General features: G+C 32.5%; 1 protein-coding gene across 1 annotated transcript in view; it reads left to right on the forward strand.

Annotated features, from left to right (window-relative positions):
* LOC125060685 overlaps positions 1-27,872 on the forward strand; it is a 142,136-nt gene that overhangs the window by 24,865 nt on the left and 89,399 nt on the right. Inside the window, exons 2-3 of the mRNA XM_047665680.1 lie at positions 17,667-17,982; positions 18,747-20,020. Coding sequence (XP_047521636.1) covers positions 17,667-17,982; positions 18,747-20,020 — 1,590 coding nt within the window. The remainder of the gene's footprint in view (positions 1-17,666; positions 17,983-18,746; positions 20,021-27,872) is intronic.

The following is a 27,872-nucleotide window of genomic DNA, read 5'->3' on the forward strand; positions in this document are numbered from 1 at the left end:
AGTATAAGGGCCGGCCTCTTCGCTTTCGAACGAAGGCGAAAATAAAAATAAATAATGTGAGTGCAAGAAGTACCAAACTGCATATCATATGCTAAAAAACTGTAATTTGTGTATTAAATATAAATAAAATTTATTAAAATAATTTAATTAAGGCTCAATTACATATTACTACATACAATTTGTAAAATGCGTAAAATCATTTTGTGTTATTTTAACCCCAAATGTATTTTGTTTCGGCATTTTCGAAGTCACATAAAATAACAGTCTATGCAGAGAGAACAATAATAAATGAACTACCCGGTCAGTTATTAGATAGTACTTATTTTTATATGCATCTGTTTATATACGTTTATACGCTTCTGACAAGTCTGCTATTGTAACATTAATACAAAGCACTGAGAATTGGAAATGTTAATTGTATTATTCTGTAAAATAAATGTTTAAAAAAAGCTAGTACTCTCTTGTCTCTTTCTATTGTCTTTATGCTGTAATGAAAAGAGATAGATTATTTTAGTTAGAATGTACAAATCAAATATTTATATGAAATAACAGTCTATTTAATTAAGAAATGTTAATATGTTGTAGAATCTCTTAGATATAGCACGTGTTATAAGGCAAATAGAAAATTCTCGTGTATTTGCGCAATGGAATTGAGAATTTTTCAATTTCATGCTAATACTAAACTTTACTGTAACTTTCTACTCTGGGGTATTCGCCAATTCCTTTTCATAATTCTGAAAAAAAAACAACAAAACTTAAAAGGCCGGGAACGCACTCGCGAGTCCTCTGGGAATGATAGTGTCCATGGGCGGTGATCCCGTTTGTTTATAAAATAGGGGTTCCAGTTTTAACTAAAGTAATCATTTTCGTTTATGGTATACAGAGAGATCAGTGCTTCAAGACTAAAAATAATATTATGTTGCCATGGTTACGATGTTACCGCGTCAAATTAGACTGAACGGCCTTGATAGCTCAGCTCGGGCTGTTTTGGCAAGCGTAGCTCATCCAGAATGGGCTTTTCCCGCGACTAGCGCACGGGCGTCTGCTGGGAGATTCCGCGAATTCATCTTCTAAATCAATACAATTATTATTCAATAATGACAATTTAATTATTATTCAATATTTATTATTCCATTTTTTTTTTATGTAATAGGAGGCAAACGGGCAGGAGGCTCACCTGATGTTAAGTGATACCGCCGCCCATGGACACTCACAAATTAAAAAAAATTAGTGTATTCAATCGTAAAATTATGAATGACGCAATTACAAAACATTCAATAACTCATAGAAATCGTTACGCTCCACATTTGTCAATTGGGGTCAATACCGATTTTTTTTCTGTTATCCAAGTCTGATAATGCTGTGTAAACAGTCCTGCGATTGCGTGAAAGAATTTCTACATTTCCTTGACTAATAGCGTGATAACACGTTACTTCACGTTCTATTTCTACGGAAAACATAAGTTCCTGGTACAAAAAGCTTGATGAACATAAACTAATTAGCACAAAATATTAAAAAAATGAATTTTCTGAGCGATTTAAAGGTACGGCGTCGAAATTATAAGCTAAATATATAATATTATAAGCTAAATATATAATATTATAAGGCTTAGCATGGTCACAAGTCAAATTCAATACATTTTTCACATACCTCCCGTTAAGTTTGGTGTCTGACATGTCTAAGCGTAATTTGGTTTTCACTTTTTCATTTAGAATTTTTACCCATGATCATTCTACCATATTGACAACTGAAAAACGTTTTAAATGTCCCCGTGCATAAGAATAGATTTTTGTCAATATAAAATTATAATTACAGATTATTAATTATAAATATTTAACGATGAATTATCTAATAATACTAAAACGTAATCATTTTAATCTATGCTGGTATGTAAAAATCCTATTCTAATTGTCTGCACTCATGCAATTGATACGGGCTAATGATATTAAACATCGCACGTAAAATGGTACCTATACAGGTAATTTTTTTAATATAATTTCAAGATTGCAACTCGCGAAAATAATCTGTGCATTTTTTATCTGTTTACGGCCGTCACACCTACGTCGGTTCATGTGGGTCACCCAGATGCAACATACAAGTGGATTAACCTTTTGTGTGGAATCACTGTATGTAAAGTAGAACATGTAGGAGTGATATCCTTTAATAGATGCCACTTTCAAACCGCTTCTGCGTCACCGATATAGTTAACCGAATTATTGAACTAACTGTTAAATATACAAGAAAACAGTCTTAAAATAGCGTTCGGGGACCGTATCATTTTTATTCACTCTGAGCTCGACTGACGAATTTGACATTTTAAAAACCATTTCAGATTATATATTAGTGAATATAGAACCTATACAAATTGTTATTTTAAATTCCAATTTCAAAAACCCGCCAAAACGCACCTGTAGACAAGATGGCACCAGTCCATTTGACGTGCCTTGCCTGCAAACACGTAAACGTCAAGTTTTTACGGGTCATTCTTAAATGACATGTTACATTTCTATCAAAATCAGTCTCCGATATTAAACTCCATTAACAGTATGAGGATTAGTTAGACATTATTTACAAGGATTCTACGGTATCTTCAATTGGACTAATCTCTGACCGATTTCATGTGGCTGACGTATCAATCAAATTAATAATTATTTACAAATTATTCTCCTATAACTCTTTTTAAAACCATGTTTCATACGGACTACTCTCGATAGCATGTTTTTCATACTGTCTATTAGGCTGTTCAATAAAATTTACTAAAAATGTATATCAATCTAATTGGATTGGCCAATGAAGGTCTTCACGGCCCAAAGCTTATTAGATATATTTAATCACAATAACTAATTTAGACTATTACGTACTAGATGTACGTAATATACACAAATATAGCACATAAATACCTGTGAATTAAATGTATACACACTGATAATCTATAATCTCAGAGGTTCTATTTATATAAAACTTAAAAAAATCTTCCTCATACTGGTAACATTTAAAACAAATGTTTGTAACATTGTTAAGGATATTTATAATGCGTGTCTTTTCGAAATGCCGGAAGTTTGAAACATCACAAAAGGGAAAATTTGTAAAAGTACGACCTTAACAACTTTCTTATATAAACAAATGAAGGTAATTTATATTATATGTTATATATTTTAATGCATCGTGCTAAAGATTTAAACTTATATTATAAAAGCGTATGTTTGAACGCAGTAATCTCAGGAACAACTACGGCGGTACTCTGTAACTTTCATGATAAGTGTCCCGTTATTTTACAATTTCGATCTCTCAATATCAAAAAAAAAAACACAATCCTGTCCAAACAGGTGACCTTAGGTCAACAAGAATGCATATTTCGACTATGTGTTTGCGTGTTGTTCCCACGAGAAAGTAAGTGAGTGCTCCTATTTCACCATGCCTTCTGATAGAGGACAAATCTTTGTTTTTAATTTATGTTATTATTATTAATTACTTAAAATGTACTTACGTCACATGGGACATGGTGTAATGGTTGCAGCTCCTTACAAACATTTTGTAAAACAAAAAAATGGCGATTAAAAAGAGTGGCGGAGAGTTTATTGCTAGTTCTTCTCTCCAGTTCTACGCCCTTGATTTGAGAACTGGCAGTAAATGTAAAATTAGAAGCATTAATATGTATTTCTTTACTGACAAGTCATAAGTGTAATTATGTTACCTATGTGATTAAATGTTTTTTTTTTTATATCCAACAAAAAATGTGTGAAGAGGAGTAATTTTGGATACGAAATCAAAATGAAGGTAGCCATCATGCTGGCAAAATAAACATGGAAGTGCAACTTAAATAAAATAAAGAGATAAAGTTTGCGAGGAAATCTCTGGATCTACTGAACCGATTTTGACAATTCTTGTACCAATAGAAAGCACTATTGGTTATATAGTTATAATCAAAATGATATATATTAAAATATGGCTGCGGCTGCCTAATGATGACTAAGAGATATATAAGATTGACTTCTAGTGACAGCATATAGAACTTTTATATGGCAAAACAACGTTTACCGGGTCAGCTAATCTAATAAACATAATACATATATAGTTTAGTATATAAGTAGAGTTAAATTTTTATAGTATTTTTATTAGAACTGATAGAATAATAAATCCATTAAAGCAACCTTTATGGGTTTTAGCAACATCTGTATGATTGATATTTTTTATATAAGAACTGACTGAACAACCTGACAAATTTTGAGTGAATTATTTGTTAAAAAACGCTGGTTTAGATTCTAACCTTGCCTTCTATTTGATTCCAATAGTTGTCATTCAAGGTTGTTTTTATCAAGTTCACTTCACATTTCAAATAATTCTAATCCATTGCGTACTCGACCATTAAATTATTTAAAATGACAAATATAGTGGCGTGGCGCTACAACCATATATGGCTGCAGATTGCATCCGTGTTTTTAATCATTTTTATGAACCTTCCAGGGTTGACAAATGTTTCCGCCGCTTTCTCATGATGCCTTCACTGAAGAAGCAAGTGTTAAGCACAACCTCATAAACCAACTAACACTGCTGCTGCATACGAGTATATCTATTTAAAATGACTTACATAAAAATTGAGGTCATTGAACTTTTTTTGGCATCCTATTTTCCTATGGTGAACTGAATATTGATTTTATTATGTTATATTTAATAATATTATTATATATAATATAATATCGAAAATCAGAATTTTCTCTAATGCAATGTTTTATTAGGTAATATAATTTCCTAAGTATGTCATAATCTCAATCGAAATCATGTTAATATTAACATATTATGTAATGCGGATGTTAGACATAAATCTATTACAAACTTGCAATACAAACTAGTTCTGTGTGTTTACGTATGGCCCGTGCGACATCGTAAACGGGAAATAAAGGGAAGCGAGCTAAAAAGATAACGTTCCACATTTTCGGTAGTTTTTTAAAACAATTATTAAAGTGATTAAAATTTTCTATTTCAGTTAGAAAAGATTTCTGTTTCTATTTCTTAAACCAATGATTATGACGCAAAAAAGTTTTGAGTCCATAATCAACTTCATCTTTTATATTTGGCTTAAAGGATTAAAAAAAAAAAGGTTGCGTGTACTTATGTAGGCGCGTAAGAAGTTATACTTCTTTGGCTTTCTTTATTTTTTTTTAATATAATCAATTAATAATTAATATGTAACGTAAACAATTTAATAATATTTAATATTTAGTATATTATTCAATTATTAATTAATATTAATAACAATTATTATTATTATTATTTATTATTTTATTATATTATTAATTCAATTTAATAACTTGGTATGTTTCATAATCTTTTAACTAAGTAACAATAGGTCTTTGTGACAAAACATTGCTAATATAAATTTCTTTGAAAAAATAATTAAAACTCCTTTATTTGTTTAAAAGGTAAATGACAAATGTCATTAATCATTCAAAATTTGCTATCTTCGAACTTCACGCATATTCTATTTCTTTTTGCTTGTAGATTGTCTTATTCCCATCTCGCTCGCGCACGCTATAATCACACTGCCAACTTTGTGTCACGGTGCGCGCGCAATCGTAAAATTTCACTCTCATCAATTTTTCATAACGCGCCTAAAGAAGTAAAACTTCAAAAATCCTATATAAAGGAAACGCTAAATGGTTTAACATAAAATATAGCGACAGCGGAACTTTTGTTAGTTTAAATGTACGCTATTACCCTGAAGATATCTGCACTGATTTGGGTTCTATGTAACCCATAAATTGGTAAAAAAATTTAAATGATTGAATAATTTATAAACTAATATCTCCTTGCCCTCTAAATATAAATTAGTAATATTAGCCTAACCTTGTATAAGAATAAAATTAGAGTTTCAAGGCATTTAATATACATAATTTCAATACATTTTCGTAATTATACACATGCAATCTTTACGTACCGTTCTATAACGTATACGTAATTGACAAGTTATACACGATAAGTTTCCGCTTGATTAGACAATATATTGTTAGCCTAAGTATATAATCATTAATTGCTTGGATTTATCCCCGTTGTCTAGTCGCGCGAGCCGAAATGATTACATCGTACCAACTTGGTATCATCATGGCACGTGGTAGCGGTTTCGTAACTATAACGTGGGGAAGTTCAATTCCCAGTTTGCTTAATACTTATTAAATCCTGCTCTGGTGGGTTGTAAAGACCTGACTGATCCGTTACTAATATTTCACAGGTTAAAGTCGGAAACCAAATAAGTTAATTGCTCCAGCAACCCTAAGCTTTTACTTCAGAAATTTTCACGCGTGTGTACCAACATTTACGTTACGTTACTAAGTTTTCTAAAACCGGAAAAATACGGACATTTAAAATCCTTAGAAGGGAATGAAGGTCTCTTTCAGGTTTCATAATGTTCTGATACAAAAGTGAACATATTGTTTAATCATCGTCGAAGAACGTGTGATTTTTTGTCTATGTTCAAGCATAGTTTAACTAGTTTGGTAAGACTAAAAACAATCAATTTGTCACTTAAAAATTGATTAGGAATCTGTCCCACTTTCAGATATTGTTTTGTCGATTCGATAATTGATGCGTAATCGATAGCTTTAATTGGGGTTTAATGTGTCATTTGAACCGGTTTAAATTAGCGTTATCACTCTGAACAATTGTTACCTCCTTTTGAATTTAAACACATTTCCGTGTACTGTGAGATTATCGTAAGTAACAAATTTTTGTATATACACCTTGGGATTCATGAACATTGAACATTTTCCTAATAAAAGCACGCACTTTTGTTACATTAATTCAAAATACCTGCCTTCACAAGGTTCATAAAACTTGGATCTTAATTTGCCATAGGCGCTATGTTAGCCGTCAGATTGAACTTGCGTTTTTAACTTGCTGCCCACAACACAGGGAATCCTAGTGTGGCTATTGCTTATTATAAATATCCTGTATATTGTGTCTAATAACGTTTTTTCTTTCTTTCTTTTCTTAACCCCATTCGAACCCAGCTTTCAACCAATAGATTTTCCTTTCTATATGCAGAAGATAAGGAGAATAATCGCAAGGAAACTAGCATGTCTTAGGTCTATTTATCGAGGCATGTATGTGGCAGGCAAAGAAGCTGTTGTACTTGTCTCTAAAGAAAAATAGATCGAGTACCTAATCTAGGATGTAAAAGTAGGATTGTTGCTGACGGATTCTAAATGAAAGTTATTCGAAAATTATCGTCGAACGTGTCTTGAAATATAGGACTCACATACAAAGGAACATTTGTTTTTAGACCGAAACAACTAATTAAATTAAACTAAAATGGCAACACTTAAACAATCAGTAAAGCCGTCCAATTGATTTCTATTGTGCCATACAAGTCATTGTGCGTCATTTTGTGAGGCTAATAAAAATACAAGGCAAGTCTACTGTCAATGGTATGGAAAAGTTGAGTAATACAAATTTGACAATGCTATCGGCTGAATTTTTGGGCGTCTCTTATCAATAACACGTGATGAATGCGTTTTTTTGTTCTGGGTACTAAACATAATTGATGACACTGTTGCAAGCATCATTAGGCAGTTAGGAGCACCTTTTTTTATTGTTTTTTATTTTTAAGCTTAGGTTTCCTAGAAAAGCGGTGCCTTTATCTAACGGCCGTAATGTAAAGTTGGGTGACGTCACTCATACGTTGTCTATAAATAACATCGGAGTAGGTTTTCTAGAGAACGTTGAGTGTCACCATAACGTCAAATAGCGGTGCTGTCATTTGCATGACGGCCGTCATAGCGGTGATAAACGGTAGTTCAACGTTTTTCGCGTGTAGCGGTGCCCATATTTAATTAGTACAATGAGTGGAAACTTGGACGAGCGAAAATGATTGTATTATGTTAAAAAGTAAAGATGGCCGTTATTAACAACCGTAAAATGACGGTAGTTAGTTGACGGCACCGCTTTTCTAGGAAACCTAAGCTTTAGTGGCTAAAAAAATTTAATTTCGTAAAACATATCAATGTCATAATTTTTAGATTTTAATAGTTAAACATTATTGTAACAAAACCTTACGAAAAATTAGGGACAGCACTCGAGAATTACCGTGCCCAAAAAGAAGTGTAGATTTTACTTAAATTGATTATACACTTATGTAGTTATTGTTCATATAGACGTCATCTTAGCCAAGTTAAGCTTAATTCTTAACTATACACAAGACATATGATACGAGCACATTCTCTTGGGAAAAAAAACATTGAACTATTTGCGAAACAATTTTCCTGCCCTGTCATTATCAGCTATACAATATTACTTTAACAAGTAAGAAAAATAAAACTGCAAATTACTAGCCTAGGGATAAATTGCGTTTTCAACTTTTTGGAACTCACGCGACAAAAAATTGCAGTACTAGAAATCTCGAAAGAGATAGAATGAGGATAAACATACAACATTGGAAATTATTAGTTATTTATTGATTTTTTTATATAATTTTAGAGGGCTTCTGATGTATTAGGAATTTGATTCCGTAATTTATAACTGTAACTGAATCATTGAAATCAAATAGATCGCAAGTTTAGAAACAAAACCAGCGTTTAAACAAAATAATTCACTCAAAATGTGTGAGGTTGTTAGCTCACCTTCTTACATATAAGGAAAAATTATCAAAGAAACAGAAGTTGCTAAACCCATAGGCAGGCCTAATCGTTTTTTATTGTTCATTGATTTTTCTTTAACTCTAATAGGTACTGATGTATTAGGAATTTAGATTTAGTAACTTATAAATGTAAAGTTAGCAAGCATTAAGTATCGATTTTAGACTAACTATTAATTTTGAGTAACAACTATAATAATATTCAATAAATCAACTCATAAATTGAAATTTATGTAAACCATAAATGCCATTCAATTTGAATCTATATTTAACAAGTCATTGATCCCTTATCTCTAAGGAATTTCTTCAATAAGAGAGCTTTGGTATGCGTGTGCATTCTGCAATAAGTCATAACATAGACTCATAATGAAATTCCTACGGCATTTGCAGTAAACATATTTTTTCCATAAAACCTCTTCCTCCTCTTCTACCAGTTATCTATTCTTTTTTAATATATTTGGAAGTTTAATTTTAGAACATTTAATTTCGGTTAAAGCTTTAGGAGGCGTTCAAGGCCGCGTCTCCTTTCTATAAGGATCTATATCCTATACCAGTATAGCCTAGAAATGCCTACACAGCCTGCGAATACCTGAGGCGGGTCCCAACAGGTTTGTTGGACTTGAATGATACATACGTATACATATAGAACTGTGATTCATGAGCTGACAGTCAAAATTACAAAATTATTTAACAGTGGAACTATGGAATGTTATAAAATTTTATATATAAAAATAAATCAGTGGCGCTACAACCTCTTTTGGTTTGGGCCTCAGATTTCTGACTCTGTTTCTGACATTTTTAAATCTAATAGGCAAGTAGGTGATCAGCTTCCAGTGCCTGACAGTTGACACACGCCGTCAAGTTTGGGTCTAAGACATGTCGGTTTCCTCACGATGTTTTCCTTCACCGTTCGAGCTAATATTAAATGCGAAAATATCACAGCTGGTGATCGAACCTACGACAAACACTGCACTAATTTTATATATAGTTATCAAAATGTTAAGGAAAATGATTCAAGGTTAATTTGAATAACTCCACCGGCCAAACATAGTGTATAGAATACTAGTATACTAACATAACAGTGCCTATGATACCTGGAAATGGGAGACGCATGTGATTCATTGAAACGGAACGGTCATTGTGGACTGTTGATTACTCAACCTCCATATTTTATACATATTATACATCATATGATAAGAATTTCATTGTTTTGTTTATACAGAAAACAAAAGTGAACGAAATTTTGTTTCCATTAGTAAAATAATCCTCAACAAATGAAATCCAAGCAACTGGAAAAGGCGCAGTTGATATCTCTATACCTATGTATAAAATTCTCGTGTCACAATGTTCGATCCCATAGTCCTCCGAAACGGCTCGACCGATTCTTATGAATGTTTTTATGCATATTCAGTAAGTCTGAGAATCTGCTACTATCTATCTTTCAAACCCCTAAGTAATAAGGGGCATCCACGCCACGCATACAAAAATACATACAACTCTTTATTTTCACCCCTGTACGATCAACACCTATTTTTAAACGGTTTTATTTAGCTCACCCCGTTTGTTTTATTCTTGGGTCAAATTTAGTAATTCAAATTTCACCCTCTTCCTGTCAACCGATTAATCTGAAATTTTGTATACACTTTGGATTTTGGTGACAATACAATAAACTAAATAAATAAAATAAAAATAAATAAATATTATATAATATATAAATATATATTATAGATATATATATATAACATTATATTAAAAACTGTATCTATTTTATTAATTAAATATATATTATATTTATATTATAGAATTGATTTATTTATATAAACTAACGGGCAAGGAACCTTGCAATAATGAAGCACTAAATGAATTAAACAGAATGCGAAATAAAAACTAAAAACTAGAAAATAAAAATAGGTAAAAAAACTTTTTAAGTTAAACGGTTTTATGTTAAACATACATTGCAATGTTTAAGATAAATGTACTAAAAACCAAAAAATAATAAAATAGATACAGTCGTGGGAATTATAAACATATGCATAGACTAGACTAAAATAAAACCGTAGGGCACGTCAATTGTCTACAATCGTTGATTAAAATGTTTGTTTTGTAATGTTACACTATAATTAGGCAGTTGTTCAACCGACAACGATGGACGTGTGATAAGTAGGGCTAGAATGTGGAAACAAGCTAGCAAGCTCGATTATAAGCGAGTTTTAGGGTTTCATAGTGGTGAGCGAGTAGTACTTTTATCATATGTTTTGTCAATTAAAGACAAACTACGAGCAGTGAAACGATTCCTCGCCAGCCAGCAGTGTGAATGTCCAACGATAAACTAGTTGAAACATCTCTTTTATTTACATGGAGTGTATAACTATTGGAATTTCCATGAGCAAGAAAATAGTTAGTAATTTCCTGACCGTCTGCGGGCCAACTGCCTATTTTAACGACGAATTAAACGATTCTTCTATCGCACATTAAGTCGATTATTTGTAGACAATTGACGTGCCCCACGGTTTTATTTTAGTCTAGTCTATGCATATGTTTATAATTCCCACGACTGTATCTATTTTATTATTTTTTGGTTTTTAGTACATTTATCTTAAACATTGCAATGTATGTTTAACATAAAACCGTTTAACTTAAAAAGTTTTTTTACCTATTTTTATTTTATTATTGTAGATAATTATTTTTATTGAACTAAAAAAATGTACAACGTAAAACTCTATAAAGGAATTCGTAGTCATGATTACAAAAGGTTGTTTTTGTCTAGTCACTGAGTCATTTCGCTGCTTCCACACCTCTCTTCATCCTAACAAACATTGTTATCCACAGCAAGTATAGGCACATATGACTTTACGCAAGGGAGCGTTCAAGTATTACGTCACGCAATTTTTGGAGATTATTATTGACCCCTCCCCCATTTAACGCGCCGTAACGTTTTTCTGTACGCAAGTACTGTACCCAAGTATAGTAAATCGTTTCGTGACCACCTAGTTACTCTTTATACCTAAAAGTTACCATTTAAGTGTAAAAGTACTGGAGAGTTTCAAATAATTTAACAATAACGGCTTAAATTAACCCCCGCACCGCATCGTAACGTTGTACAAAAGGACCCCCCCCCCAAATTCGTTACGTAATACTTGAACGCTCCCCAAGTTAAAATACATTTCAAAACATTATTTAACTTTTATTTAAGAAGCTTTAGCGCTCTTATCGCTTCATGATTTGTATATTATTATGTATTATCTGCATTCATTCTTATAATTTATTTGATAGTGTTAATCCATTGCCTAAATGGGCAGCCATTTTGCTTTTTAGTATTGTCAGATTAGAGACAAGAGACGCGTCTGTCAGTTATTAATCATATGTTCAGTCTGTATAATCTTGTAACTTAAATCCATTTAAAACAAATTCCTTTCGATAAAACAAAAACAAACAAGTAGCGAGCAATCGTAAAGAGACCGTGTCATTTCCGTTGTAGAATTCGTGCAGTATGTCGTAGAAAGTGTACAGGTAGCAAAGGGTTGACAAAGATCGGAAACGATTTTCCACCTCTGTTTAACGAGGCTTGAACTACGAATCGTTTTGTTAACGAAAGTGTAACACTGGATGGCCATTGATCCATACTATATTATTATTATTGATTATATACTAAACACAAGGAAAAGTGTGGTATGTTCACCATTAAAAGAAGTTTGCTTTTAAACTTACGTTATTTATTTATATCAAATCTATATTATCCCGTCTTTCAGTAGGCACGGTCACTGTTTAAAAATGAATAATTCACATGGAAAAGACATGGATGGAAGTTTCAACAAAGTTACTATAGAAATTATATTTTTCTATAATTAATAATTTCATTTTCAAGGACACAAATGTTCACCTTTTGGTGCGTTGCCCATTGGTCACGCACTGGTTTCTTCGATACGGCCAAACAAAATATTTTTGTGGAGTATAGAAGATTCAACTAGGTCAGAAACTGGAACAAGTTCTGATAAAAAACTCTTTTATTTTGTATGTTATAAACACACTGTTAAAGAACTCATAACATAACCAATAAAAATCCAGCGAAATAATAACACACTCGCAATCCCTTTGGCGACATTTATAAAGGCTGTTAGTTTTTAAAAAAACGTACCTACGTCAATATACTTTTATTTTATATATTCTATAACCTGTACAGTAGATAGACGTAAAAAGTATTGATCTATGGATGGATTGACTCTATGGTGTTAATTAAATTTCTTTCTCACCTTAAAATGTCCTCATAGAAAACGAATGAATCGCGTATCCATTGCATTAGCAATTTATTATGTACATATCTAGTCCCACGAGATTGTGGAATTGAATTGTCTAGAGATTTGTCTAGGCAATATATGTAATACCTGGGAGGAAGATAAATAATAATTTACCTTAAAGTAGTATGATGTATGAAATTTGACTTGAGGTCGTTTCCTACCAACAGCGACAAGATTTCAATTTAGTGCCGTGTAATAAATTTGAAAGCGAAAACATTATATAAAATATAATCTACTAATGCGTTCACATATGTTTTTGTATTGATAAAATTTAATTATACACCGCAGAAAGTATGTCAGTCGGTGACCTGTCGCTGGTTATATTGAACGCACAAGTGAAAGAAGTTAATTTTAACGAAAGTTACATCCTAATTAATGCTTTGAATTTCTAAATAAACTATAAATCCAAAAAAATGAATTATAGCCAACTGTCAGATTATATCTATAGTTATTACCGCGAAAATATTGGCTATGGGAATACGATTTGAAATATAGACCTTAAATCATTGAAAGGATAGACAAAACCTATTTAACTTTTACCATAGACAATATCAGAGTCAATATTTAAGAATAAAGAAAGTTTGTATTCATTGTAAAAGTATAAACGTGATGTAATAAGTTGTCTATTAATAAATTCCTTAATTCCATATTTAAACTGCAATAATCTGAACGAACAGTGACCCATTTTTACTAAATAGTTAACATGTGTTAAACTGGAACGTAATAAATAATAATTCATAGGTTAAAAACTAAAATAGTCCATGCATTGATATACAAAAAATAATAATTCAGAGAGAATAACTTATTATTTGACTAAACTAAATTATTTGTTTAAAGCATTTTTGATCACTATTCATTACTACAATTTTTATGAGAAGTCAAATAATTATTTACCAATATTATAGATCTATTACTTTGTCTAATCCATCTGTCTAACTAATAATAAATGTATTTAACCATTTGAAAGTTACTCGAAATTGGTGTCAATAAGTGCTTTTAAATATTTATGAAGTAGGTATATTAAAGATCAAATAAGTAGGCAACCACATAATTAGTGAATTCTTAATGAATCATGCTTCATTTCTTAAGTTGTTGCTCTCAATTCATATTTTATCCGCGAATGTTATGAAACGTTTTATTGCGACATACGGATTACGGAGACTGCCTATACACGTTTGATTCTTATTAACATTTTATGACATAAAATGTGACAATATGACATAAATGACAATACTTAAACCAAATCAGACAATATTAAAATAATAGTTGTCTAGATGGAAACTCTGCAATTTATTTTGAGTATGATAAGCGATTGACCCTTGATTATAATATTTTGTTTATAATAAAATTTACGTAAGCGCCATCTTACAATTATTTCCATAATTAACATCTTCGTGATTCTTATCTTTAGTTAGTTGAAACATATTTTAATAGATGGCGCTTTTATCAGTTTGATATGTTTTATTTTTATACTAGGTGGCGCTAGGTATATAACGTCGAATGTAGAAAGTTTTTAATATTATATTTTATACGTTTTTCCGACAATGTGCATTCTTTGTGACAAGAATAATTGTGTACCATACTCGAGACAAATAATAACCTATTGTTATTATTTAAGTTTTAATATTTAAACTAATGCGACGAAATTATTTATTGATTTATTACGTATTGATTTGATGTAAAATATTTATTTCATGCAGAATAAAGCTACTAACTAGAAATTATAATGGACCGTTTAAAATATTTGATTCAAATATACAACTGATATGACCTTAATAAGCATTAAACATAAATATCTAAATTAATAAATGCCTTTAAATTTTCCGCCTACCGTTCTACGCGAACATTCTGCATGCAGTTTCGATTTCCAGGTAACGAATAAATTGCTTGTCCGTTGCATGATTAACGCGTATAATGCATGGTCAATACCCATATTCATCAACCAAAAAGGCGGGAGATAATTAAATTTGACGATGTTAAATCGCAGCGCAAAATAAAAGCCAAAGAGTCGAGCGTAAATTAAATTTTGTAAAGCTTATAAGTTTTTAATTTTTTTTACAACTCACGGACAGGTTCAGTAATATGATTGACGGTATAAGACACGCTTTATCATTAAAAACAGAGTGTATATAATACCGAAATGTATTTATTACATAAACACGTAGGTATAAGACGGACAGAGCCATATAGTTTAATAAATGGCCAACACAAGAAAAGTGTTTTTACTAAGTAAAAGCTTCACGATAGTTTCCTCAAATATTCAAACGTCAAAACGGTATTGTCAGTTTTCAGAAACTGTCAAATAGACTAAGAGTATTCGTCAACATTATGTTTAACTGAATCCAACAAAACCAAATTTAAAATTCTCGTTTACAACAAATCCAAGATGTAATGTAATTATAAAGGCGTTATCCCGTAGGCTTCGTTTTGGGTGCGGCGCGGGCGCATAACTCCAGCGTGACGTCACCGGTAAAAACTCCTTGAACCCAGTCAAGGTCCTTTAGATATCTGCTTTAAGATGCCTCCAGAGACTGGTATTCTTGTGTATGTAAATTTGCGTGTTCCCTTTTTGATTGATTTTACAGATATATTAATTTTATATAGACCGTAGAAAACTGATAATTTTTGACAAGTAATTAGAATAAAAATACCGAGTTTTTTTTTAAATTACATTTTTAAGTTCCGTCACGAACTGAACATTTTTATGTAATTAAAAACCCCCTTACTTATAATACAAAGCAAAGAAACGCTTTTTCGTAAAATTACATTTGCGTTTAAATAGATTTTCTGTAAGATAATGCGCGATTAGATTTAGTAGAATTATACTTACGTACAACCGACCTAATGAGCATCTAAGTGCAGAAACTGAGTCCGCAAAATAAATAAATAATTACACAAAATAAAGAAATAAATAATTCTTTGTTTTGGAGTTAATATAAAATCGTAAATATATTAAGTGTAAATTTAATTCGCTCGCTCGGTGTCTTGTAATGTATACGCATTCCCTTTGTCCAATTTTCATTCCTGAATTTAAATTTACGCCATTTTAGGGAATCGACTTCAAGGCGGAATTCGATGCACGAGATTTTCATGTTCAATTAATTTTAACTCAAAATATTTAAACTGCTATTCGTAATTTTTTCTAGATAAAGATAAAATAGCATATTATTCTTTGGCTTATAACTTTAATAAAAATAAAATAGCAATTACATATTTATTTATCTAGTCCGGTGAACAACGCATCACACACATATAGTTGTGTCAAAACTTAATACAAAGTTTTTTAAAGATGTCGGACCTCATACTACAGCTATGAAACACACATTTCTATAGGCATCTATAAATAGTTAAGAAAATTGGAAAATTCAATGTTCAATTCTGAATTTCCATAAATATTTCCAGTGGAGCCAAATCGGTCCAGCTATTCTCGAGTTTTAGCGAGACAAACGAACAGCAATTTAATTTTATATCTATAGACAGATTTATTATTAACTATATACTGGGTACAGCGTCTGTCTATTATGTTAAATAAGAATGTGATTAAATTATTGAATTGTCATATGTACTTCATACATTCATTGTTCCATGGCATTTATGTTACTACCCAGAAATGTTGGTGGTTAGATTTAGCGCGCTTGCCCTTTTTCTCCCATAAACAGTTAAGCATTTAAACAAGAGAGATACTTGCTTCTAGTTCTATCAAATGAAAACTGTATCAAACTCTGTTGGTCTGTTTAAAAGATCCAAGCAAGACAACAGTCAACAGGAAGCTTTGTTGTTATAAAATAAGACACATTACCATACGTAGTTACCCAAAGTTCTGTCATAAATGGAAATAATGATAAAAACAAAAGTACTGATCAGTTTTTAATGAGTAATATATCAATTTATAGTACAATAATTAAGAAATAGAAATATTAAAAATTATTCGAAATGACCTCCCTTATTTTTAATACAGACCCTTAAGCGTACGTGAGGTATCCTGCAACCGCATAATTAATAACTTTACTTTATATTTTTTCGTGGTTCTTAATTTTAAAATATCGCAATCATATAGGTACTTTATATTTCCACACTATACTTATACAACATAAGCAAATAATTAAGATATAATCATTAAACATCTTGCATACTCTCGTAATATTAAAAACCGTGTATCTGAAGAGTTAATCTCACCTCACACCTACATAACGAGTTTTTACAGTTTAAATTTACTTTATAATATAAACATAAATGATAATGACACTATGAATAATATTTATAAAATCTCGGTAGCTGGTTATACAATTTTAACGGTTTGGTTAAGCTTGTAAGAAGTATCTCTAATGGTTATGCTTATGTTTTTATATCGAAAGATGTAAGATTAGGGTCTGAATTTAATAATAAAAAAAATGGCGATTAAAAAGAGTGGCGGAGAGTTTATTGCCAGTTCTTCTCTCCCGTTCTACGCACTTGATTTGAGAACTGGCAGTAAATGTAAAATTAGAAGCATTAATATTTATTTCTTTACTGACATGTCATAAGTGTACATTATGTTACCTATGTGATTAAATGATTTTTTACTTTACTTTTTTTATATTACACACGCTTCAAAAGCATAATTGTTGACTTTTTATAAGTTTTGGATAAATTTGCGCAAATGCCATTCTAATGTTTCAAATTGCATGAATCGTTTATCATAAAAATCTATTTAATGACCCTAATATATATGAAAGCCACTTTACGCCTATATTGAATGGTTCCAGGTAACAGTATGGGGAAATAGTACAGTCGCAGAGGTCATATGTGAACTTTTACAAGAAGCTGGGATTTCAATAGCTGGCTTACCCACGGGGCCGCTATCACCGCCTCTGACTCTACCCATCGCTGGACCATTACCCCCGCCTGAAGAAGCTGTACCTCCCCCAACAGCAATTCTTTTTCTTGGAGGTTCTAAATCTCCAGTTGAACCTAGATCGCCAGCGGTCTACTTGGAGGGTGAAGTTCTTGTAGTTGAATATGAACCGCCGCAATGGGATGGAAAGGATCTAGAAGTCTTTCTAGCTTGGGAGAAAATGTATGGTAAGGAAATTAATTTTGTTCATTTGTATTTTTTAAATAGGGTACACGATACCCCAAAGTCCCAATGTACGCGAGTCAGCCCCGTTTCTATTACCCCGAGAATCAAACCTAAGAGTTCAGTTAAAACATCAATAAAGCGGGTTATCACCTGAGTCATAAACCTTCACGTAATACACTTTATAATTGGCTGAACTTTCTCATTACATCCTCATTCAATCTGAAGAGGCCTGAATGAGTTTGCGTTCATTGACTTGCTTGGCAGCTAGTCATATCTCAGAGCATTTCCGTTGTAAACTGTGCCCGGCCCTTGCGTTCGATAATACAAGCCTAGTATTAGGTATTCCGTCTGCAAACTGTGTGTTTGTAGAAAGCGGTTTGGCAATATTGAAACGTACGCACGCCGATGCTATTGTCCGGTAATCTTTCGCAGAAGCGACTCGTATGCAAAGCTAATGCAGACGCCGTGACCACCATACAAATTGATCTAGCAAGCACTTGATCTTTATTTTCTTGGAATAGTAATTTAAAACCAAAAGCTAACAAACAAAATGTTATCTTGGAATCCCTGAAAGTAAAGCGTACGATCAAGTTTCGTCACTCTAACAAGATACCATAACAGTCGAGCAATTTTTATGGCAATACAGCTTTGGTTTTTATCCAAAAGCATTTGAAAGTTGAACATTAAGTTTTTCTTGAATAATTTAGAAGAAAACGAAACGCTTTCTACACATGTATAAATAAATAAAAACATGTTTTTTTTTCAGCGTCAATCCTGTTCTCCGCCGTTGAGCTGTATGGAAAGCCATTACTTCGTGCATCTGCAATTACTAAAGAAGAATATCATTTGCTTTTCTATTATTTGGAATCTGTATCTGAGGCGAGTGAAGCATTAACACAACGCATGAGAAAATATATTGACTCCGGTCTATTACCGAGTAATTGTCAAAAAGACGCGAAAGAAAACAGTGAACTTGTGTCAATTAACTCGCAATTACTTAACAGTAACCTCAGCTGTGAAATCGAATCGAAGAGCCTTTTAACTGAATTAATTCAAGAAGGCATTCTATCCCAACGTGATGTAGATACCGCTTCTGAAATGACTACTTCAATGTATAACGAACAAGTGAATGATAATAAAAAAATAGAAGATGATAATATATCCAACTCATCATCTGCTGGTGTTTCTCTACGTAAGGTAATTGTTGACATACCAGTAGAAAACCCTGAATCTGTTGTTGACAGTTCCATTGTTGAAAATACAGACAACATTACAACAGTGACAATTAAAAGTGGTCAATGTTGTGCAGATCATAGAATATCAGCTGATATTACAGAAAACGTTTGGTCTAATGTACGATGGGATTTCTTGAACCCATCTGATTTTGGATACGATCAAGTACCTAATGTAAAAAGAAGTCGATCAGACTCGGCGCTAACACCAATGGCGACACGACGTAACGAAGAAATCTATGAGACATTACGAGATGGCGATTCATGTGGCAGCATGACACCCTATGAATCCATAGAAGACTTATATGATTGTATCAAAAACTCCGCATACAACAATGTTATCGCAGAATCTTCTCCGTCAACGGAAAGTCAATCGGAGCCACAATATCCGGACTTCGATGAAAAGTCGAGCACAACACGTCAGAGTTCCGTCAGTAGCGAAAAAAGCGGAACCTCGTCCGCTTTTCCATTTTCAAAGTGCGGTTCGAGTGATTCAACTGGTGCATACACGTCTTGCGAGTCTACGAGCGGCTTAAGTACTTTCGTCACGAAGAGCATTCCAGAGCTGATTAAATGTAGAGAATTACCGCCGCCGCCTACGGAAGTTGAAATGAATGAGAGTACTATTCTATTGAGGCAATTATTTATGGGTGAATTAATGGACGCATATGGTGAATATCTTTCCGCGTATCCGTATGCACGTGCATTGCTGCGCCGGAAGGTGCGACGAGACGAACATTTCACTGCCCTCGCCGACATCAGACGCGGTGCCGCCAAACACACCATAGCTGATTACTTGGAACTGCCGGTGAGTGCTTTCTATATTATATCACGGCTATCAATTATTGAACGTATGTTGTAATCGGATCTTTATATCACGATACCTTTTCCTCAAAGCAATTATATCACCTTTTGTGTACATGTCGTGTGTGGCTATTATTTGAATTTACCGTAGAATGGAGAACAATACGGTTGGTATCGGAGGAATCTTGGTCTGGTGTAGATTTGATGGCGGTCGTGTGACAATGATACTGGCTCGGGCACGCTTGGCTATTCAATGCTAATGGACCGGAAGAGTGCACGTGTAACTCTCTCTCAGTGATTATAGCCATTGTTTCTTTGCTCCTTACATGCCGCTTCAGTACTTACTAGTGTGAAGATGCGAAATTGACACGATTTCTATGCATTAATCTGATAATACGTTATGGAAATTTTGTCACAATATAAAGGTTCAGGTGAGTTCAAATAAAAATATGTGATGTCATCGTTTTAGTAATATCGTTATGTTATGCTAAAAGCTATAAAATATCCTGCCTATATCGAATATTTTATGATAGTAATATATGATAAAATATTCTAAGAATTATCCTCAGAAGGTTTTACGAAAAAATTGATTCATGAATCTAATTTTTAATTACTATATTTGACTTAATCTTAATATATATACGCGTCACGTTGTTTGTCCGCTATGGCTAAACTACTTAACCGATTTCAATCAAATTTACACACCGAGTGCAGTTTGATCTAACTTAAAAGATAGGATAGCTTTCATATATAATTCTACTGTACGTGTGTATGTCACTGAACAGCTCTTAAACGGCTGGACCAATTTTAATGTTTTTTTTTTGTATGCGTTTGGGTGGAGCCCTGGATGGTTTAGATTCACAAATCAGCCCGGCAGATGGCGCTGCAGTCGGTACTTTGTTTAATATCCTAATCGCTTTAAATATCATGCAGGACAGCGTCTGTCGGGTCCGCTAGTAGACTATAAATGACGAAATCGCGAAATATAGTATAATGAAACAAGTGCCACTCCCCGGGGGTGCTCGCCTACGCGATTATCATCCCACGTTTTTATTCCAGATCATAGGTTGGGTCTTGAAATGCCAAATCAATACTTAATGACTGCGAAGGTCACATTGATCCATTGTTATAATATTGCAATTACGATTAACCCGCTTTTTGCTGTGCCGAATAATGGCGTGACTCAGTTCTTGTAATAAAATTATTTAAATCTTCATAATTATTATCTCATACAAACATTTTACCTACAGGTAAATTCTGAATTATTATGTGTGAGTTTCGGTAGATGTTCAAATATAAATTCTCAGTTGCAACAGTTTTCTATCGGCGGTTTACTGATTCAAAGGAATTATAGAAATATGATGTTGGGTATATCAGGACATATGTATTACGTAATCTACTTTGACAGGCAGAAGTATTGAGATTCAAGCAATCTAATATAAAGTTAATAAGGATTAATAATTACTATAAACACTGAGTAGTGAGTACTATCAGCCGATCAATAATTAATTTTAGACAGAACTTTAATTCGTCTTAACATCTAAACACATTTTATTATATAATTAATCAATGAAGTCGGTTAGGTATAGGTGTTTTCGAATAAGTAGTCGTTTCGTAAAAGGTATTAGTTCCACAAAAGTTATTAAGTCCTGTTAAAAGGTTACCATCCTAAATCTTGCTAAGTTACGTGGCGAAACGGAACTTTTCATCACCGTCCCAAATTTTCCCTAATTACCTGATTGAGTAGTAATTTAAAATTAGAGTGAGAGTCGTAATTTAACGTGAACTATCCGTATGTCAAATTCCAATACGTTTCCACACAGTCCCAATTAGCCCTAAGTCGTGTTTCTTAGTCTTACCCTAATATCGCTAAACACCGACTTTGGTTGTTCAAAGGCGGGGCGGGGCTATTTACCAACTAATACCTCTTATTTGCCTCTTCATTTATCAAATGAGATCTATAAACCTTTAAACCCACTTTGATAAATTACAAAATCAGTACACGTTTACGTTGTCTTAAGTGTAAATATATAGATGGACGATACCAGTACACATAGAGAATTTTGAGTACGTTTTTATTATTACAAATGTTCAATTGTTTATGACTTGCGAACTGGTAGTAAATGTAAATTTACAATTAATTTAACTTCTTTCTGACAATTAATAAGTGTACTTGTTTACCTACATGAATAAAGATATTTTGAGTTTGAGTTTATTTATCAATTTACCGTATAATTTTATCAATATTATTGACATAGTATTTTAAGTTTCAGTAACTTCGGAACCTTGCCTAAAGGGACTCCTTTTAATAATATATTTTAAGGTTAGAATGTATAATAAATAGCACATTTAAAATGTAATAATTAATAATAGTTGTAATATTTAAATTTTAAGTCATACTTGTATATTATAGCTGCTATTTTTTTATTACATACTTATTATGGATTTTCTCATTATTTTTTCTTATTTTGAATTGATTTTTGGTGATAAGACTGCCAGTCGCCATTTTATTACTTTCGTGTTCGTTGTTATAACAGGTAACGTTTAATGCGTATTTTTTTGTTCTTGCAATTTTTTTTGAAGAATATTTAATATCACTAAGGTTACTAAGGCGTGAGAACGTATTTATCCATGTATAATTTGTTTACTTTTACGTTAATGTCATTAAAGGCCATTTCTTGGTTCACATCAAGGGTTTAATTATGACTTATTTCTTTAAAAAAAACATACAACGATAAAATGTTTAAATTGCTAGTGTTTAGTCACACACTAGCAGTTTCGCCCACGTGGATTTCGTGAAACCATAATTACATTTTATAGACTTTGTTTCTTACTTTTTATAGTACATAAGGACTAGCCAGGAATATTTATTGCAATAACCACCTTGTGGCACCATTTCGCATGACATATTTGAATTATCAGTAATTTCACTATAGAGGGGTTATATGTAAACATGTGTGGAAATGTACACAATATCATAAATTCTATTCTAATTCTGCGTCTATTAAAATATTTAAAATAGTTACGGGGTTTCCAGTCCCCTTAGCCACTTATAAAATTAGAATAGCAAGACTTTGACTCAATAATTGGTTAAATTTAATATTTCCTAAACCCCACATGACGTTATCTAAGGACGAAACCCAATTTAGGTGTAGCGCTGACGTTATACATTTGCAAACTTTAATTATTTGGTGCGAAAATTCAGTATTGAAATCGGAATCACTATCACAATTGGAAGTTGTGTAACATGCCGTTGATCAGACAATAGTTTTTCTGCAATTCTACGCAATACTAACTGGCAAAATAAAGAGTTTTCACACGTATTTTTGCTACATACTTAAATAGCTTTAATGTGCAAAGTTAATTTGCAAATAAGGTTATTAACATGCAGGTCGAGTCGGCTATTAGAATCTTTACATTCCCAGATTCCCGTTTTCTGAATATTAAGATTATTGGCTATGGTTGTCACGTGACCTAACTTTGTTTAATAGGAACAGTTTTGATTGAATTTCTATTATTATTGTATTTCCGAAAAGTAAAAAGGGTTTTCTAAAATAAGTAGTAACAGAAACTACCCTAGTGTGGAACCCCCACACGCACTCGTGGTGGAGAATCCCCCTCTGGGTGTCCTCCACCAGGATCTGGTGGTTTTCGCACAGGCTGCCCTTCGTATTCTTGGCAAATCTGCGCTCAGCAACTCAAACAAATAAACGAGCGTACCAATTTTTAAAAGACCGGCAACGCACACGCGAACGCTCTGGCGAGTGTCCATGGGCGGCGGTCCCATTTTTATGGCAAATCTTTTAAGAAATACTTCGGTCTATTAATAATCGAATTGACAGTTTTTTACTTTCGCCCAGGTCCAGCATACTTAACCTCCACTCGTAGATTGTATATAGAAAGTGCTTTAAAAGGCTGTTCTTTGCTATTAAAAACACAGCTTTAAATTATAGATAAAATACATTTGGATAATAACTGCTTTTGGGCATTTGAATCGAAAAAAACTCAAAACTTGCTATGAACAAGAATCAAAAATATTCGGCCTATAGAAAATCAAATAATATTCGGCCATAATAAACGTTTAAAAGTACTATGGAAGTTCACACAGTTCCTTAGTGCTAATAATTCTTCGTATTTAATTCGTATTGCTTATAATATCGGTTTCTACACTTCATTAACTTGTAAGAGAAGGGTCTGACCCTAATTAAATGCACACAAACAGCTCTGAGAAAAGATAAAGAGTTAAGTCTTCATTTAAAATTGTAATTATTTGTTTACAACGACGACTAACAAACATTGGTGTCTTAAAAATATGCCTGCTCTTATATATTGTACAAGGATTTTACGGCAAAAAATGGGTGTCTAATTCTCTAAAATCGTCTAAAATATATCTTAATATATATAAATTACATGTCACGTTGTTTGTCCGCTATGGACTCCTAAACTACCGAACCGATTTCAATCAAATTTGCACACCTGTGTGCACTTTGATCTAACTGAAAAGATAGGATAGCTTAAATCTCAATTTATACCCGCAAAATTAATTTATTGCAAATTTTTTGACAGTCACAATTCTAACAGATAGCGCTGTGTTGAAACCAAAGTTTCACATAAGCTACAATTTAATGGCATAACCACCAAAAAGCATGGTGGTCCCCATTACTGGTGTTTACATACCGTTTGTCTTGAATAGCTTACTACTATGTAATATAACAACCATAGCCACAGCAACGCTTGGCCGAGTCTGCTAGTATATATATATATATATATATATATATATTTATTTAAAAGTCTTTTCTCCAACTTCGTTTCCTTTGGCCGTGGGATTCAAGTGCACAGGCGCTAATTAAAGATTTAAGTTGGCACCTGGTAGTTACTACCGGTGACCGTGAGTTGGTGCTTTAGTCGCTCAACGAATAGGTATTGCAATACAGCGAGGAAATGCTGCCAGCGTTCAAGGTACACTGCCACAGGGATCAAACTTTTTAAATTTGTTTTAATTTTCTTTTTATTAATTTTTAATTATTGCTATGTAGATTAAAAAATTGTAAATACTTGATTGTTATGTTTAGGTTTTATTTATTTAATTATGCTTAAGGTAGGGTAATTGTGTTATATAAATAAGGTCTTAGGCATAATTGCAAGATACATTGTAAAATTATTAATTAAAGTAATTGTTATGTGAGCAGTGTTGGCCTAGTGGCTTCAGCGTGCGACTCTCATCCCTGAGGTCATTGGTTCGATCCCCGGCTGTGCACCACTTTCTTTCTATGTGCGCATTTAACATTCGCTCGAACGGTGAAGGAAAACATCGTGAGGAAACCGGTTTGCCTTAGACCTAAAAAGTCACCTACTTGCCTATTAGATTAACAAATGATCATGAAACAGATACAGAAATCTGAGGCCTAGACCTAAAAACTTTTGTAGCCTATAAATCAAGTAACTGTTTCTTTAATTTCCAATTTCATTTGAATTGACTGTATGAAGAGTTAGTACTTTGTGTCAGTTCATACATGAGTCAGTAAGAAGTTACAACGTGGCATTCTTATGCGCACTGAAACACCCAAAGAATCCTATTGTAAGCGCCGAACAATTTATAACCTTATCTAGCAATACCACATTCTTACTAAACCATGAATCACACATATTTGTGTATTACAATTGTAAAACTGACAAATTTTACTATTGAGTCTTCTGTCTTGTTAAGTTTTCAATGGAAAGTTATTGAATTTACATAACAGCTAACGTTTAACGATGGTGGTACCAAAAGTGCTAAATTTTTGTGTGAAACCGTTATTCAATATTCGAGCTTTATATTTTATTTTAGAAACAGTATTAATTGTGTATTATAGTAATATATAATAGAACTAGACAAAGCCATATCTCAGTCATGTATCGTATTTATTACATGCAGATTATTATACAAATACCAGCAAATAGATATATTTAATGAAACCAAAACAATGCTTAAAAAATAATATAAAAGCTCTGGTATCCTTTATTAGATAGGCTTTGTAATTTTTTTTTTATATTGAACATTTTATAATGATCAATGCACCTCACTATATAATATATATACATTATATCTACACACACATATATATACAATATATTTTTGTATATGTAGTTTTATGTTTACCGATACCGATGTAGGAATACCGATAAGCAAAAAAATAAATATGTGTGTTTTGTATGAATATCGTTCGACGAATGATATTTTACATAGCTTCTTTTTTATGTCTACTACTGTTTTACTGATAAATAAATCGTGAATGAGAAAACACATATGACAAACCTATATGCTACAGCCTTAATAACAGTGTGCCTGGCACATAAGGTTGATCACATAATTTTCTATGGGAAATACCATATTAATGAAAGTGATGCAGAAATCTGAGACATAGACAATAAAGGAGTGAATGTATTCTTCATGTCAATCGAGAATGATTATACCCAGGCTTTGTAGCTTTTAATATGAAGGCCTATTTCTCTTGATTATAGTTTATCAAAATACGCTTTTGATCTATCATATTTCCTTTACTGGTATTGTTTAGTGTTTGTTAATGTATCCATACATATTTAATAAGCTTACTCACTCGCGGCAAATACCAGTTACAACTTTATAGCCAAGCCGCAATCAGTGAAAACGTAGAAAGCTAAGTAGAGACCACAGAACATACATCATTACATTAGCAATAATGATCTGTCCTAGAAGGGCAAAGGTTTTCTATAGAGCCGTATGAAACTTGAATTGCTACTTCTTGGCTTTCGTTTTTAACAGATTCTATAAATGGTAGTGTCGTGTTCCCGTTTCAAAATTGGACGTAACAAATACAGAGCTTTAAAAATAATTAAGTAATTTGTATTAAAAAAAAATGTGTGCGTGTACTAGGTGTACACACGTAAGACGTGAAACTTCTTTATGACCTTATTTTTCGAAAAATAATCTACTATATGCAACTTAACGAAATTGGTTAAATAAAGTTTAACAAAAGGCTTTTATTATCATAGACATGAATACAAATACAATTATTTCATTTTACCTTATTACTACTAAGATTATTACAGAATTTCATTAATTGTAATAGAATTATTACTATCATTGTTATCGTTATTATATATTTTTGTAATAATGGCTTCGAATCTCTTCGGATCAACCGTGGTAGGGACAAGAAAAAGATGGCGCGTAACCGAAAAACGTGACGATTTGCTACAAAATTTCTCCCATACGTCGATAAAGAACTTTCATTCCAACGCCGATAAAGAAGTTTGACTTCAAAAAGCAACATGGCGCGTAACGGAAAAATGTGACGCGTAACGAAAAAATGTTACACTAAATTTTTTTCCAACCCCGATAAAGAAGTTTCACTTCAATAATATTAGATATTTACGTAACACCAATGATGTAAGACAAAATTTTGGATGCAAGTCACAATATCGTCATAAAAAACAGGCTAAGAGAAACTAACACACTTTAAATGTCTTTTTCTAGACACATTTGATTTAGCAAAAGATAAAAATAAGCAAGTCATATCTTTCAAAACCCCTTTAAAATGGTATGAGGCTTTTACGTGTATTGATATTTTTATACAGGTCTCAAAGGAAGTTCATGTTTAGTTGATCGATTAAAAAAAGTAAGTCGTGTATCAAAAAAGTATTTATTCATTATTAAAGTACACATTTTGGGAATTTATTTCTTTAAAATAATACCGTCCAAAGACCCTCGCGTTCGCGGCACTCATTTAATCTAACAATAAATTTACTTATGACGGCTCGGTAGGTGGACTCAGTGATGGCTGCCATTTCGTGACGGATTTTCTTTCAATTGCGCCAAAAAAGTTGGCTTATTGGCGTAG

Source organism: Pieris napi, chromosome 22 (assembly GCF_905475465.1).
Source record: "Pieris napi chromosome 22, ilPieNapi1.2, whole genome shotgun sequence".
NCBI lineage: Eukaryota > Metazoa > Arthropoda > Insecta > Lepidoptera > Pieridae > Pieris > Pieris napi.